General features: G+C 38.3%; 1 protein-coding gene across 1 annotated transcript in view; it reads left to right on the forward strand.

Moving 5' to 3' along the window:
* The window catches only part of smyd3 (SET and MYND domain containing 3), a 128067-nt gene that overhangs the window by 100698 nt on the left and 10054 nt on the right, over nt 1-17315 (forward strand). Inside the window, exons 8-10 of the mRNA XM_057343314.1 lie at nt 2370-2480; nt 8324-8411; nt 9191-9365. Of these exons, the coding sequence (XP_057199297.1) occupies nt 2370-2480; nt 8324-8411; nt 9191-9365 (374 nt within the window). The remainder of the gene's footprint in view (nt 1-2369; nt 2481-8323; nt 8412-9190; nt 9366-17315) is intronic.

A 17315-nucleotide genomic window follows, 5' to 3' on the forward strand; every position in this document is an offset into this window, starting at 1 on the left:
CAGTGTTTACTGTACATACAGTGTTTTGTGGAAATAAACCTGCAAATGACTCCAGATTAAACAAGGAAACTTTTCAGTCCCTCAAACGCAGACGCTTAATGGAGCTCCCCGCCAGGTTAAATTCACCCTAATTCAGTCATGTGAAGAATAAATCGCACACATCATCCAAAAACAACATTTTACTTGTGCAGCATTTTGCACTCCTTACCCGGAGTGACGTGCGGAAATCGATCCCGACTCATTAGTGCTCATTAAAACCCATTTAAATGACTGCACACATCCATCACACATCCAACATCAGTTTCTCATGCCAAGACATTCACATCCATCGATGCCTGAATGCATTCGACTGATGTTCGGTGCTGGATTGAGCGATGCGGTTTTCTCAATCTGCTCGTTCTGCAAGCTTATGAAACATCTGATTATGCAGCCGCTCTGTTTACTTCTGCACCGAAAGTTTAGAGAATCTAAAGTAAATCAGGCAGTCATGCTTAATTTAGCTCTGACAGGGGAGGGAATGTGAAACGAGAGGAAAGGGAATTATAAGCAAGCTCTTTGTACACAGGAAGTAATGAGAATTCACGCTATAGGTGAATGATATACGCCGGTGGAAAACACGAGCGCTCATTTTTATGCAGACACTGTTTGCGCACACACTCGTACGGCAGAATTATAATTCATACACCCACGCACATCTGCACACCGTACACACTTTACTGTTTGCTCGGGAGGGTCACACTCGTTTCTAGCACTTTCTCTAAGGTTCATGTTCTCTGGTTTCTCTATCTACCACAACTTTCTCTCTCTCTGCCTTCACATTTGTATTTCAGTAATTCATAAATGTTCTGTTCACTTTGTATTTTTACACAGATATTTTAAATACAGATATTTTAATCCCACAGAGATTAGACGAATGTGATTCTGGTAAAACCAGTATGCATTACCAGTTTGACCATTTTCACCTCAGATACAAGTACAAGTTGTATATCATATATTTGCCCCCATATCCACTTTTTTAAACATAGTATGTTGTTATATTGTACTATTTAAAAATCATCAACTGGTGTCGAATTATCGTTTTACGTTTTTCCAAAAGCATTTTCATCCAGCAAAATTGGACCAATGGGACGATACCGAGTGTCGAAACGTTAAAACTCCCGTCTCTGAGACAAAACTGATATAAGACATTGGCTCTGTTTCAAACCTTATGAGCTTCTTGATTGTCTACACAGACAGTTTCCTTCTACAGCAGCATTCCTGCTGAAATAAAACCTCAACCTGATTTTAAGCACTCTTAATAGACAGAAACTGCGTTTATGGTCACATAGCGCACATTACGTATAGCACACAAGAGACTCCACTAACTGATAACAGTAACTGGCTTCATTAAATTGTCACTAACTTCGTCTTATTTGTGAATAATGCATGTGATGTGTGGCTTTAAAATTTGAATTTGGCCGAAACAAGGCTTCTTATTTCAGGCTGTTGCCTAAAGTCTAGGCATCACTTATTGTGTTTTAGATCATTCTTCTTTGTGAGTGAGTGAAGAATTCTCTCTCTCTCTCTCTAGAAGACAATAGAACGCATTATAATTTAAAATTTTGTCCACACTGGATGCGGAGCGATGCGACACGACAAACCTATTAAGAAAAAGCCGTTGCCGTGCCGCGCCGGTCGTGTCTGGTGTAGACATGGGGTTACAGTTATGCAAAACACCTGAGGTTATGCGGCTAAACATTTTTTTGCTGCTCGTGATACATAATTCTTCTCTCTGTTGCCCTTTTTCATTTTCCAATTAAAGTATACTTGGTTGTTATGATGCAATTTTTCCGAAGACACATACTATACAAGATGAAAAAAATGAAATAAGGGGAGGGTAATGGTCAATAAATCTCTTATTCCCTATCGATTTGAATTTCAAAAATGATACTTGTTTTTTATATATTGTCATAAACATCAATAAAAATGCGAAAGCAAGAAAGTACAATAACTGTATGAATTATATTAGTTTTTTAGATAATTATTCTTTGTGAGTGAGTGAAGAATTCTCTCTCTCTCTCTCTCTCTCTCTCTCTCTCGCTCGCTCGCTCTCTCTCTCTCTCTCTCCCTTTCATTTTCCAACTTTTTTAAGTTTCATTGTTAAGTATACAATTTTGCCAAAAACATTAGAATAAAAATAAATTGGGTGCAAGTAATGGTAAATAAAATCAATTGTAAAAAAAACTCATTATTGGGCATTAAGAATAAGCTTAAAATTCTGCACAGACAACTCTGTACATGTCAGTAAACATTATTTCTGAAGGTATGTGGTAGAAAAATTGCTGCTAATAACACATAATGCTTCTCTGTCTCCGTGTCTCTCTCTCCAGTTGACTATAAGCTACACTGATGTCCTCGCGCCCTGTCGAGAGAGACAGTCCCATTTACAGGAGCAATATAACTTCTTGTGTCAGTGCAAGAGATGTACCACTGAGGACAGGGTGAGCATACCTCTCCTCTCTTCCCTGTTCTGTCTTATGCTCTCTTGACCCTCATTTCTCATCTCTTTCATCCCATCAGTGTGTGATATGGCTCCTGAAAAAGGCTTCTTCCCGCCTCATTGTGTCCTGGTGTTATCACGATCTATCATATCAGGCCCTCTCCTGTTCTCCCTCATGTTCTCTCTCTTTTCCGTGCTCTCCCACTTTCTGTCTGTCTTAACCCTCGAAAGCATCTGTCTGTCAGCCCATCACCCGTCTCTCTGCGCTGCCTTGGGGAGCCCGTCCTCAGCACGTCCTGTCATCTGTGATCATTATTGCGATGACAGGACCGTGTCAAGACGAAAGCTTCGGATGGCATGCGTTAGGGTGAAATAAAGCGGATGAATGAATGCTAAAGTTGGAGAGATGGGAATTTAAAGGTAAAGCGTGCAGTTTTTTTCCATGGTAGAAATACCTTCTTTGACCTATTTTTCCCCTACATTCAATCAATTTGAATGATTTTCATGTGGTTTCAAACTGTTGTGACAACTGAATTGATGTTGTGTGACACACAGCATATGTTGAGCTCTGTTCAGGTGATTTTGTGGGTATTTACATCTGCATTCCACCATACCACGCTAAATATCTCAGCACTTAACGCAAGAGAAGAGAAGCTTTATCTCTACTGTTAACACCTACACAGATGCTTCACCTGACCGCTGCTTGAGTCATCTGTCAGATAAATGCAGATAAGAGTAAACGCTTTTGCTCAGGGCAGCTGAGATAGACTTGGCTTTGTTCCTGGCTCCAGGTCCCTCTGGGCTTAAATCTAAAACATCAGAATGTTTTCTTTTGGTAAGATTTGGTGTTTAGGTAAACTGATGTCATCATGAGCTAAAATGTATCCTGGTGCACTAGAATAGGTGAAATATCACAAACATGTGTTAAGGATTTCAATCGCCATATCATGGCGATTTACGTCACAAAGCATATAATGAACTGCCAACATATTAAAATGCGTATTTTCGTGTTGGAATCCAATGACTGGTAATGACGATTCTTTGACCAATCAGTGATCTGTGTAAACGCATCACATTTTTGTATGGATACAGTGCGCTTGGAACCTCAACCAAGGTGGTACTAAAAAAAGTATAAGGTAAAAAAGCTGTACCGCGCCGTACTATGCAGTGGAAAAGCGCCAAAAGGCTCAGTTTGATAGCCTGAACCCTTGGATCATCAGCCAGATAACATAAAGACGTGGGATCTGTGTGTACAGAGAGGCCCCCAGGGTCCTCGGGCATATCTTATTAAATGTAACGTAAATGCACTATTAATTGCTTTGGATAAAAATGTCTGCAAACTTCATAAATGGCAATGCAATAGAATTGTAATGCAAAACTTTTGTCAGGCCAGATCCAACCTTTTGCACAGACAAGCCCACCTCACGTTTGTTAAAGAAACGGTTCACAAAAAATGAAAATTCTGTCTTCATTTACTCACCCTCAAGTTGTGATGAACACAGAGATAGATATTTGTGCTTGTAACTTCTTGTAACAAGGGTGAATAAAAGATGGCAGAATTTGTATTTTGCCTTTAACCCTTTGATGCACAAGCTATGTAAAATAAGGATTTGTGATAATCAAAACAAGTTTAGTGAGGAATACCTGGAATACTGAATTGCACAGATACCCAGAATAAAAACTTGGGTCACTTTAGACCAGGGGTTTTCAACCTTTTTGACTCCCCAAAAAGGCCCCCCATTGTATTCAACAATATTCGAAGCCCCCCTCCCACTCACAAAACCTCAAAATTTCTACCCAATAAAATATTTTAGAGCTTAATATTAACTGGAAAAATGTTTATTAACTATAAAAATGGCCGAATAATAAGACATATTTTTTTCTTTTTTTATGCATTTTAATAATTTTGTCTAATTGTAAAATATTGGTCATCTTGGGGCCCCCTTGGAAGTCAACTGGCCCCCCCTTGTGGGCCCCGGCCCCCCTGTTGAGAACTACTTCTTTAGACCCATGTTGTGCATCAAAGGGTTAACAAAGAGTATAAAGTGTGTGTGTGTGTGTGTCAGTCCTGATGCATGAGGTAATAACAGGTGAGGTGTGTGAAGCTCAACGCTGATGACATTTTGATGAGAGGGACTTGTTGATTCACCACCGGCTTTGCTGTAATCTGACAACCCGAGCGCACAACGACACACAAATACACACACACAAGGATACCGACACGCTAAAACAATAAAGCAGCTGTATATTAGGTACAACCGGGCGGGGTCACTTATGTTATCACCTTCCCAGGATAAGTGGTGACCGGAGATGTGATTCAACCTGACATGATCACAGATGTTGTTCTCTTTAGGTGTGGTTTGTGCAGTATTGAGACGTCCTGAGACCCGAGTCGAACACAAGGGTCAACGCGGTCCTTGAACTGTTTTTCTGTGGTTCATCTAGAAGTCAATTTTACAAAGCATTAGACTCGTCTTTTTGAACTCTGTGCTCTTTAATCATTACAGTATTGAATTGCATAATTATTGAATTTGCTCAATAATAAACAAAGTCTGAACTACAGTCTGCAGTCTACAGATTGATGCATAGCTTTGTCCCTATAATTAGTCTGTTCGCTCTAACAGGAAAATGGCTTTTTTATTAAATAGAAGAAGCATATATCGAAGTGTTTGCGACTTGTGCAAGAAGCAATTACAGTAGAAAATTAATTTGATGCTTCAAGGACATTTGAAAGGTTTAGGTTTATCCAGAATATGCAGAAGTTAAAATCTAAGTCCACTAGAGAACAGGTTTGAGGATTGTTTGTTTTCTGTTTGTTAAAACCACCAAGTTGAAGATGACCTGGTCATGTTTTGCCACATTGACCATATTTTGTTTGTTGACCAGAAATTGTTCCTGTACCCCAGTGGTTCTCAACTTTGGCCCGCGAGATCCATTTTCCTGCATCTATTCCTAAAGACGCTGATTAGCTTGTTCAGGTGTATTATATCAGAGTTGGGGCTAAACTCGGCTTAGTTGAGAACCACTGCTGTAGCCAAATTGATGGAGCATCATGTTCGCAATGCAAATGCCATGGGTTTGACTCCCAGGCAACACATGTCAGACAAAATATAATGTAATGAAAGCATCTTTGAAATGCATAAATATAAGCAGAAATGAGTGATGTCATTTCCTGTTGTTGTAAGTTTTCTCTGCAGTTAAAGCCGTGGATTTGGGTCAGTTCATGAAGATACAGTAGCTCGCTGGCAAATGGCTTGCAGGGTTTTGGCCTCTCGTGACATACTCGTCTCTCTCGCATTTTGGAAGGCTTAAACTATTGCTGCTAAATCATTCATACAGCTTGGATGTTTCGCATGCACTCAGCGTCCTGAACGAAAACACATAACAGGACAAATATTGTACAGCTTGTGGTGAAGGGGGTTGCATTTTTGGATTCGATTACTTTGGCTGAATAATAAAAAATTGTCCACAGTGCTACGATTTGGATCCGTTGAATACTTCTTTCTTACATGCTATCATGTCAAATCAGATGAAGCGAGTTTTGTGTGGCATACAAATCTGCTTCTCCATTTACCCCAATTCATACATATATTCATTTTGACCTCTCTCATCCCCAGAACTTAAAATCCAGAACCTTAAAATTTTTTTAGCACCAAATGTGCTCTCACTTTCTGGTACGTTGTCTTGAATCAGAACACCTGCCAAAAATGTTGCTAAGACCAATTACACAGTCCCTCTCCTTATGTGTGCGAAATAATGTTTTAGATGTCAAAGATACTCATGACAGAGACAACACTACAATTAGCTTAAACAATGTAGTATATGAATATTATACTTATCATTATGGTGTACGTGGTATTTCTGAACCATGGCACAGGAAAATATTTTTCAAGAGTTACGCCGTGGTCACACTTGACTTTTCGTTCCATTGACTTCCATTCATACGCATACGAATGCGTCAGACCGGAAACGCAGCTGTCCGAAGATATTTCGCATTTCGCTGGATAGCAAAGTTCAGGTTTGGTGAACTCTGACCTGCGAATTAGAAGACCAATAGAAGATCAAAGCATCACAGTGTGACCTCTCGGTACAGAAATGTAAAAGATGGAGGAATCGCTCCCGCCCATTTTCGCAGCACCGTCCGAGGAATTTCGGTCGGCAAGTCTAGTCTAACCGCGGCATTATTTTTCAAATCACTGCAATTGGCATCGTGAAAAACTGCTATTTGGGTCAAAGCAGTTCTGCAAAAGAGCTCAGATTGATTCTGCTTCTGTATGTGTGTGCATGTGCGTGTACAAGTGTGTGCGTGTGTTGTCAGTGTTGCGGCTGCTCACCTCTGACGCATTACACACCTTTGATGTCTCAAAGGCACTGATACATGTATGCCCCGGGGCCACACGAACACACACACACATAAGTGTTTCCGCAGGGATTTGAGCGCCTGCCAGTGATCAGTCCAAAGCAACCCAGCATTGTCACTTTTCCTGAAATAAAGTTGGCTTACCATCACCATCCATCCTCATGTACCTCACGGCTCTCGAAACAGCCCCATAATCCTCGCAGCATCTCTCGTTCTTCTTTTAATGTTTTTTTGTTCTGTTGATGGTGCGGAGGACTTTGATGTTCGAAGCCTCACAGACAGACAAACACCCCTCTCATCATCCTTCATCATTTATGTGCTCAGTGCACCACACCTACCAACTTGAACTTGAACACGAAGTAAGAACTTTAGTGTTTCCTTGTAAGCTGCCTATCTAGATAGCATTTTAAAGCACCGGTGGTACAGTGTTAAGTATACTACTGTATATGAACAGCGTAAATTGTGTTGTATTATTATATTAAATTATGGTGTGTTAAGTCCTTACAGGAGTTTTGTATGTTTGAGTTGGGAAGTCAAAGAAATGTCTCATCATTTACTCACCCTCTTGTCATTTCAAACCCTTTTGACTTCCTTCCTTCCGCAGAACACAAAAGAAGATATTTTGAAGAAAGTTGATAACCGAACAGCACTGGACCCCAGTAACGTCTATTGTATGGACACAAAACCAGTGCAAGTCAATGGGGTCAGTTAACAACATTCTTCAGGATATCTTATTTTGTGTTGTGCGGAAGAAAGAAAGTCATACGGGTTTGAAATGAGGGTGAGTAAACGATGACAGAATTGGTATTTTTGGGTGAACTGTCACTTTAAGTACGACATCAAATGAGTGCATACTTCGAAGTGAATTTGGTTAGAATAAGATTAGAAACAACTCAGGATTGAAAGAAAATCCAGTTTTCCTTTCTTACGACTTTGTGGTGGCATTCATGTGCGATTTCAATATTGTGCACCCTTATTCTATTATTTTGCAATAAATGTATGAATTTTATATTAAAACATAAATAACCAATATTTACTTTTTTAAATCAAATGTATATTAAATTGACCATGCTAACATTTACATTGCTAACACATTTCGACTGTCTTGTTTTTGCCAAGCAGTTTTTTATGACTCGCTTCAGAAACTGCACGTGTGTCAGAGAATGTAAAGCGAATGCATTTTTTATAAATAGCGAACAGATGATGCACACTCGGGCTTGACCGGTCAAGATATATTGATTTGCAAATGCATACCTTTATTCAATTTCTGATTTTCAGCCTGACCTCATGGGAATCTGCAACTAGTAGACAAGATGGATATTTTGTATACATTTTTTCAAAGTGAATTGTACAAAAACGTACATTTGTTAAGAAAGGCAATTTATTTAAAAAAGCCCCTAAAACATACCGCCACTATTGTCAAAGCATATCATAATGGAATAAGTCATTAATCATAAACTGACGTTGTATTGTTGTCTGAACAGGACTGTGAAATGCTGGCGGGAGAGAAGTCTGCATGGATGGCCGTGAGAGACTCCATCCCTCACCTGCAGCAGCTTCAGTCAGAGCAGCGTATCCTTTACATTGCCTGACACTGGGTGGGTGATGTACTGCATCACTTTTTTATTCCTGCTGTGGTTTGTGTGAATGTTGTCTTGCAGGGTTCAGCAGGGTGAAGCAAACTAGCCTGTAGCTCTTTTGCTCTTGTATCATCTGTTAGACTCTTGCTTTGCCCCACAAACACTGTTGTCAGATCATGAGATGAAAGTCAAAGGTGTGAGGGTAAAACTGTCAGCTCTGTGTAACTCGCATCAGTCTGAGGTATCAATGAAAGTGCTGGTTGTCTCGCTGCTAAAAACATAAGCATATAGTGTTGTACTAGAGACCATCAGATGCTGGTTAAATTCTATCATCATTTACTCACCCTCTTGTCATTTCAAACCATGGCTTTCTTCCTTCTGCAGATCACAAAAGAAGATATTTTGAAGAATATACTTCTGTTGTATGTATACAAAACCAATGGATACGGCCGTTGTTTGTTTACCAACATTCTTCAAAATATCTTCTTTTGTGTTCTGCTGAAGAAAGAAAGTCATGCAGGTTTGAAATGACAAGAGGGTGAGTAAATGTTGACGGAATTTTCATTTTCGGGTGAACTATCCCTTTAACTAGCCTATTAGCCTAACCGTGATGATTTCCTGGTCAACTAGTTTTGATGTAAAGAGTATGCTGGTTGTCTTGAAGAATCATTTTAGCTTCTTTTTTTAAATAGTTTCGCATCATAAATGATAAATGTAGTTAAGTTTCATTCCTGCCTCTTTTTAATTGTGTCCTTAACCGCATGTAATAAGATTGGGAGGCATTGTTGAAAGAGAGCCAGACTCTTCTACACAGATATGCAGATGTTGTTCCAGACAAGAACATCTATGTGCTCAGACTGCTGGATCTGGCCACGGATGCCTGCATCAGTTTGGATGATTATGAGAGAGCGCTGGAGTATGGCAGTCGAGCTCTCGAGCCGTACAAGTAAGTGTGTAGATTTCCTGTTAAAGAGATCTCAGTGGAATACACCTTCATCTCTTTCTCTCATATCTGTAAAATTCCCATTATAACTATGACTCACATAGACTTACTCTTGTCTGAACACCAAAAACAGACAAGTGCAGCTTTTAGTTTATATAAGCTAGTGTGAGCCAGTTTTTCCCATTAAACTGTAAGTCATTCCTTTTTACCATTACATTTACATGACATATAAATTACATTTGTTGCCTTAAATTACAAGTACAATCAAATTGGCTTTACAAGTCACTTGAACTTAATGTTTTAAATTTTGACCACCATAGTAGGAAAAATTACAATGGTACCCAGAACTGTTTGCTTTCCTACATTCTTCAAAATATCTTCTTTTATGTTCAACAGAACAAAGACATTTACAAAGCAATTCAAAATAATAGTCAATGGTGGCCAAGAACTGTTTGGTTGCAAGCATCATTCGCTGTGTTCATCAGAACAAAGAAATGTTTACAGTTTTGTAACTGGAGGGTGAGTAAATGATGACAGAATTTTTATTTTTGGGTGAACTGTCCCTTTAACGTTTTGTTTCTGCTCATTTATTTAAAACGAGTCTTAAGTAAGCTTTGGTATGCATTCTTATACATTGTTTAAATATTTATGGGCTTTTAAACTAGAAATTGTTAACTCTGGGTCAACATAATTCAGGGTTATGCTGGTCCATGTTTTACACTGCTCATACTTTAACCATAATGTTCTTGTTTGCATATTTATGAGGTACTAGTACACTAGTACATTAGTACAGCATGAATGATTTTTCTAATGTTGTTCTGTCTAAAGTCCAAAACACACAGTGTGCAAACTGTACATCAGTTTAACACCCTACTAGTCCAATAAACAACCTCATCTGTAGCTTTTATCCACTGTGAAAAAGCTTATTCGGCTCTTTAGTGTCTAAATGGAACAAATTGACCAATTTAAGGAAGAGCAGACCCCAGGTGAGCCCACCGCAGGAAGGTATCCATCACCAACGTCTAGACCACTAAATCAATTTGCATGACACCAGTATTAGTGATTTGCACAGCGGCCACTATAGGAGTCTGGTGAAAATATGGGTTGTGGGAAAATGTAAATGTTTTCTTCGGCACAAGCAAAGCAGAGGATTTTCTGCAGGAGCGTCTCGGCATTCTCTCGGTTTTGGATTTCTATGGTGTGAAAAGTCATTTCGAAAGGTTTTTTTCCCCATAGTGCTGAGAATAATACAAACCTCCAGGCTGTACACAAACGTTTCTTGACTTCAGATTCCCGCAATTTGCGGTAGTGGTGGACCTCCAGTGGTTTCCACTAAATTCACGTTGTAGAGAAAGAGAGAGACCAGACCTTTCCATGCATTGGGACCGAGAAAGTGAAATTACCCATAAGCTCTTCCCTTTCAAATGAAAAAACGTGAATATGGTTGTTACTGTATTTTACTACTACACCAGACTTCCAGTGGCAGCTCATGCAAATGATTGTCTGTTGCATTTCTATTTTCTAACTTTATTCTGTGTGTGATTAATGTTTATGAAGCCAAAGGAGGGCTGGGAAAAGGAAACATGGAGCTAAAATGGCTCTTTAAAGAAGAAATTGACATTCTGATTGATGGTTGGAAGTGGATCTTCAGCGTCTGATGTTTGTGCAACATGATGAATGCACATCATGAAGAAAAATAAATATTGCACGATGGAATATTTCAATTTGATCATTTTCATAGCATGTCCTTCAGACTGAGATTTGAGATTTTTTCTAGTCTCCGTCCAGGGTTAATTTAAGCCAATATATCTGCTACTGTAAGACTGTAAGACTTTTCCCTCGTCTTCAAAACCCCCAATGTTATGTCTTGTGTTAAAGTATTTTGTATGTATTTTTTCTTTTAGCTTGTCACCCGTAAAAATAATTGCGTGTGTTTTTCATCTGTGTAGGTTGTGGGAGATAATCTTAATCTATTTCGAATGCGTTTTGTGATCATATTTTAAAATGACATAAGTGACCCCACCAATAAGCGTGCCATATTTGTCCCATTGATTTACTCTCACTGCACATGCTATCTTCATTTCTTTCAAATTCGCATCATATATTCGTCAAATATTTGGGCAGAAAATCTTTGCAAGTCAAAACAAGGCTAAGATGCACGAGGACGATTTTATTTAACTGACAGCGCGAGTCATCGGGCTTCGTGACATTCCATTACGGCTCGATTCGGGATCCGTCATGCTCTTTTGTTCTGCGCTTCAGAATCGCGAGGTTCATTATTGGGCTTGTCGGGGACCCCGAATAATTCCTGGAATTGGCTCGTCCCGCGTTCACCGTGAGACTGATTTCTGAACAGTCAATTATCAGAAATGGTACAGACCACCCGGCCCACCCCCTTCCTCTCATCTTTCAAGCGTCAAAAGGCTTTTGAAAGAGATCCAAGCAAGGCGACCACCTGACAAAGCAATAATAGATACTTCACATCCGAGGAGAGCTTCAACACCCTTACAATCACTTCTCAACTGTGGCGACGTGAAGAAAATTAAATTCTGCTACCTCGAGAAACTTTCTAAATTGTTTTCAGAGAAACAGAACGCCGTTCCATGCATTGCATATTAACCCGAGGGTGCTGCTGGCTATTGAGAGATAAACAGACGTTTGTTTATGTACCGGTTCTATTTGGGGATCAGTCGAGCAGTTTAGCGAGAGCCACTGAATTGTTTTAATTGCTGAAGTACTTAATATATGCAAAGTGATTCATTAGCGCATGCTGTTTTTAGCCGGTCTTCTCACTATAATTCATTTGATTGTAAAATTAGCATTGCGGCATCTTATTATTTATGTATGGCGTTCCACTTTGAACTAAGTTTGAAACTTAGACACACGCAGGGATTTGATAACACAGAGTTTGTGATGAGTCTGATATGCGTATTGCAATATATGTGATTTTTTTTGTCAAAATCAAGTTTATGGAGTTAAAGTCACATATGCAGTGCAGTTGTCACTTTAAATACTTTACAGGTGTTGGAAGCAGAAAGCACTTGCATTCTCACATGTCAATAACTCAGTTTGGTAGCTCATACATTGTAAATGCATTATATGCGTTACATGAAAATACATCTTTAATTCCCTTTAATTAATTATAATTTTCTGTGTGCTGTTTTTTCTGTTGAGTTTTGGCAGGGACGTCACTTAAATTTACAGTGTCTGGAGGAAATGTTCTTGGTTTGTCCCCAGGCAGGACCACCTACTGTATTTTTCCATATAACAGGAGATGAAAAAGTGTTTTGTAGATCTGTTTGGAAACTATCTTTATCATTATTCTTTGTGATTTATTTGTGGCTCTGGCACAGAAATTGCTTACAGCAGCATTAATAGTTGCTAAGGTGTTATAAGAGTAAGACGTTGAAAATGCATGCGTGTAACTTTTGTTCTGACATTAAGGAATATTACGTTCTTCTCAGTCCTACTGGCACATTACTTGGCTTGTTTCTGTAATTGTGTGTATTTATAGGATTTGCATTATGAACCGATACAGTTGGTTATATTAAAATGGTTCTTGTATCTTCTGTAAGGGTTGTTCAACATTAATCGTGATTAATCGCATCCTAAAAGTGTTGTGTTTACATAATATATGTCTGTTCACTGTGCATATTTATTTTGTATTTATAAACGCATACATGTACACATACATGTATATATTTAGGAAATATTTGCATGTACACTCCATAACAAAATCTTTTTTTTCTGTTTCCGGGGGAAACATTACAAGCATTCGCATTTCTCGCTGGTGGATCGTAACCAGGTTGTAATTCCTGCTTCAAAATGCCAAAACAAGAAACAGGAGCAAGAAACAAAAACTCAGAGGCAATTTATTGAAAACTTCATTTAAACTCAAACAGGCTGTTCATCAGCTGATCAGCAGGAAAGTCAGGAGTGTATATATTAATATTTATATACATTTAAATAATTATTTCAATTACACAAAAAACATTGATTTATTTTTTTATATCTTTCCTAATATGCATGCATGTTTTTATAAATACAAAATAAATATGCACAGACATATATTATGTAAAGAAAAAACTATTATTCTGGATGCGATTAATAGAACAGCCCTATCTTCTGTTCATCAGATGTTTTCCTTTGACCAAAACATTGAAGTTGGACCTATGCGCAATGTACAAACACAAAAATATTTATTTTTGAGGTACACTTAAAGGGACAGTTCACCCACAAATAATAAATCTTTCATCATTTACTCACCCTCATGTCATTCCAAACCTGTTAGACTTTCTTCTGCACAACACAAAGAAGATATTTTGAAGAACGCTGGTAACCAAACAACACTGGACCCCATTGGATTTCATTCTGTGAACACAAAACCACTAAGACATTTCTCAAAATATCTTCTTTTGTGATCCACTGAAGAAATGGTCATTTACAGAGTTTAAACAACATGAGGGTGAATAAACGACGACAGAATTTAAACGTAACGTAAACTATCCCTTCAAAGGCCGGTGGCAAACACTCTGGTTGAGATGTCAGATCAGGTCCGTTACAGAAACAAGTTGCAATGTCATTACTATGTAAATTAGTACATTAAGCAGTTAATCCAATGAAGTGCAAGACGGCACATTCCTAAGTGCCGGGTTAAGCCGCCAAGGGCATTGAGATCTGAGGTTTCTCTTCTTCAGACGGGCACTGGAGCTTTGACACAGATTCAGAACTGCAGGGGAGCTCTTGTTTGTTTGAAAGTCAATGAGTAATTTTTCCTTTATGTATAATAATGTTTGTGTACTTTGTAATTTATTGCCGTGAGGCGCGTTCCTTTCAATACCAGCAATAGGCTTTGCGCATGTAAACAAAGAGCATTCCTTGGACCTGAGTCGCACCGTGTTCATGGTTTACATGCACATTTTTTTTGTCTGCGAGCGTCACATGTCCATATAAATAACTGCAGTGAATCAATGTGTCTTCAAAAAACATTCACTTTCTCTATCTGACCTGACCTGATCATTTCTGTTGCTTCTTGAAATGTGACGGTGCATAAATATTGATTTAAAATAGTCATGAAAGCAAGCAAGAGCAAAAGAAAAACGTTCTTATTTCCGTGCCCACAAGGGTACGATTTCTAAATGTGGCTCACTTTTTTTAAGGGCCGTAGGTTAGTTTCTTCTGCAATGACTAGTCAAGCTTAGTCACGATAGTTGCTTTAAAGACATCGCTGTTGTCTTACTGCCGGATGGCGATATAATGGCAGATAAAAGTTCATCTTTAGTTCATCACTCGAACAGTCTGCAGTCTTTGCCTGGGGCGTCTAGACTGACATACGGTACCATGCATGCCCGTTTACTTCTGGCTCCAAATTCTCATTTTAAAAGGCTATGTCTCTGTGCTATATTGGGAATATCACTTACAGTAAATGTGTTAAAACATTATTAAGCAAAATAACACATTTGTTGTGCCATCTTTCCTTTACAAAACATGCAACAAAAATAATGATCCATAATCTAAAGAACCTGTTTCCACTACAAGTTTTGTTGAAGAGAAAAGATGTTCGGATGTTAAAGGACCCTTATGGAACCATATAGCCTGCAGAGCTGAAATGACAAATGTATCTTGCAGAGAAAACATTATCTTAGATTTCTGTGAAGTTTAGCCAAAAACATGCCTGCTATTATATCAGGTTGAATGGTACGGGTGCACATATGCCTGTATTTTTGTCTAATTCAGGCTGATTCATTATGGCTATAGCTTTTAGATTTTGTTGCTGGTTTACATTATACAGTATCTGCAAATTGGGTCTTTTGATTTGTAACAATTCTTTTAATTTATAATTGATTGATTGATTTTTATATACTGCTAATATAATACAAATGTAAAGTAGGCCTTTTATATAAAATATTGGCATTTTCAACTTTACTATTTTTAACTACATTTTTACTTCACTTAAAATATAATATTTAAACTTTTAATAACAATATGTTAGATACCATATGTTTGTTTGTTTAACACATTATGAGTCGTTTTGTGTTGGTTTTCTGTTAAATAAATAAAAGGGACAACACAAGGTTGAGTTAAAAGTAACACACAATGTGTTGTCTTTAACTAGCCACTTCCTTAGATGTGTTTAGTCAACACTTTTTATTTTAGGAGGTGGCTAATTTTGGCTAATTCATATGAATTTGTACAATCTCATTTGTACATTTTAGTACGATTTGGGCAATTCCGTGAAAACGTCAACCTTACCATGAACAAATTATGTTTTTACCAAAGCTTTCTACTATACTGACAGCACAGATATAAACATTTTGGTGGTTCAAATACCCATGTGATGTCTCTCTTCAAGTATTCAAAGCATTTGTTTTATTCTTAGTGAATGATTTTTCATTTTCAGGTAAATGCCCTTTGCAGGATTGTCACATCCATAACGCCCATAACGCTCAAGATAGCTATTTTATTTTCTATGAAGAGTCATCCCTTCTCCATTTGTTGTGTATTATTGCTTCAGTTTTGTGCATTTTAATACACAGAAATCCTGCAAAATTTTTCGTCTCCCAAAAACCATGTCCTTTTTTTGTCACATCCATATTTATTTCTCTTTTTCAAAATGGAAAACTTGTGCAAAGACTGATATTTTTCTGATGTTGAAACTCTTATCAACAAGGGTTTAGTCAAATTTAAACAAATGGTTTAGTATATTGGTAACAAATACATTCTCTCAGCGTTTAAATGTCACATCCATAACGTTCGTTGGAATGCTTGATTCTGATTGGCCTGTGGCGACATTTGCAGGTTGGTTATTCCCAGATAACAACCTCTCAAAACTAATAACACACGGTCACCCGGATGCAGCAAATCATTTTGACAGGTTTTTTAACAAATTAAATATAAATATGTCTTTTGATAACATATATGACATAATATTTACAAATGATTAAACCAAATTGCCTGTTCGTGACATTTGAACGTAGTTTCTTACCTTAAAACCAAAATTAAACGGCTTTTCCTCACGGAAAGTCTGCATTCGGTAAAAATGAGCTAATAAAATATTTCAAATTCACATTTCATGTCTATTTTTTTCTCATGTGGCAAGTAGCCGGCTGTTATTGCGAAATAAGTCCCTTCTTACCTGATCACACGGTCGGGGCTTATTTCTGCGATAACAACCATCTGCCCGTACATTATCCCTTACACGTCACATCCATAACGCTAGAATCGCCCATTTGCTTTCGCACCAGTGATGTTGGGGTTAGGGGTGGGGCTTCAGTATTGCGTTTTTCTACTTATCGTACATTTTTGTACGATTCACAACGTACGAATTCACACAAATAAGCCTCGTAAAATAATTATGAATTCGCGTGATATCAGACGGATTGTGTTGTTTTTAACATAACAGTTTTTCGAGTGTACTGTTTAAAGGTATGTATGGCCATTTTGGTTTTCGACCTCTTTAGATTCTATTCTCTAATGCGATAACATTCACCCATTTTAATGTGTCATCTTAAGTGCCACCGTGTGTTGGTCTTCAGCTGACATGACAACTCTCTTGAGTTTTAACCTCTTCCGATGTAACCATGATAAATGAAGCACGAGTGAAATTTAAACTAAAGCTGAATCCCAGCCAGAACTTCAGCTGAGTGAAAAGTCCTCACCGGATCCTGTTCTCCACCTCACATCCCTCTGAAATCCTTCAGAAATGAGTGTAGCTTGAGGTCAAAGCGAACTTGATCGCACTTATTTAATTAAAAGGCTTCTCAGTTTCTCGGGGGTCAAAAATGTGTGTCATCCGTCAGCGGTTCAGAGGGGAAATGGGTGTGAAATGTGTGAGGGATTGTTTGGGGGCACCTACAGCATTGCCTTATAAAACAGATTAAAAACAAAACCACACACAGTTCTGGGAAGCTGCCAGAAGGTTCTGGAGGCCCAGGAAGATTTTAGTGACACGGA

Source organism: Triplophysa rosa, linkage group LG10 (assembly GCF_024868665.1).
Source record: "Triplophysa rosa linkage group LG10, Trosa_1v2, whole genome shotgun sequence".
Taxonomy (NCBI): domain Eukaryota; kingdom Metazoa; phylum Chordata; class Actinopteri; order Cypriniformes; family Nemacheilidae; genus Triplophysa; species Triplophysa rosa.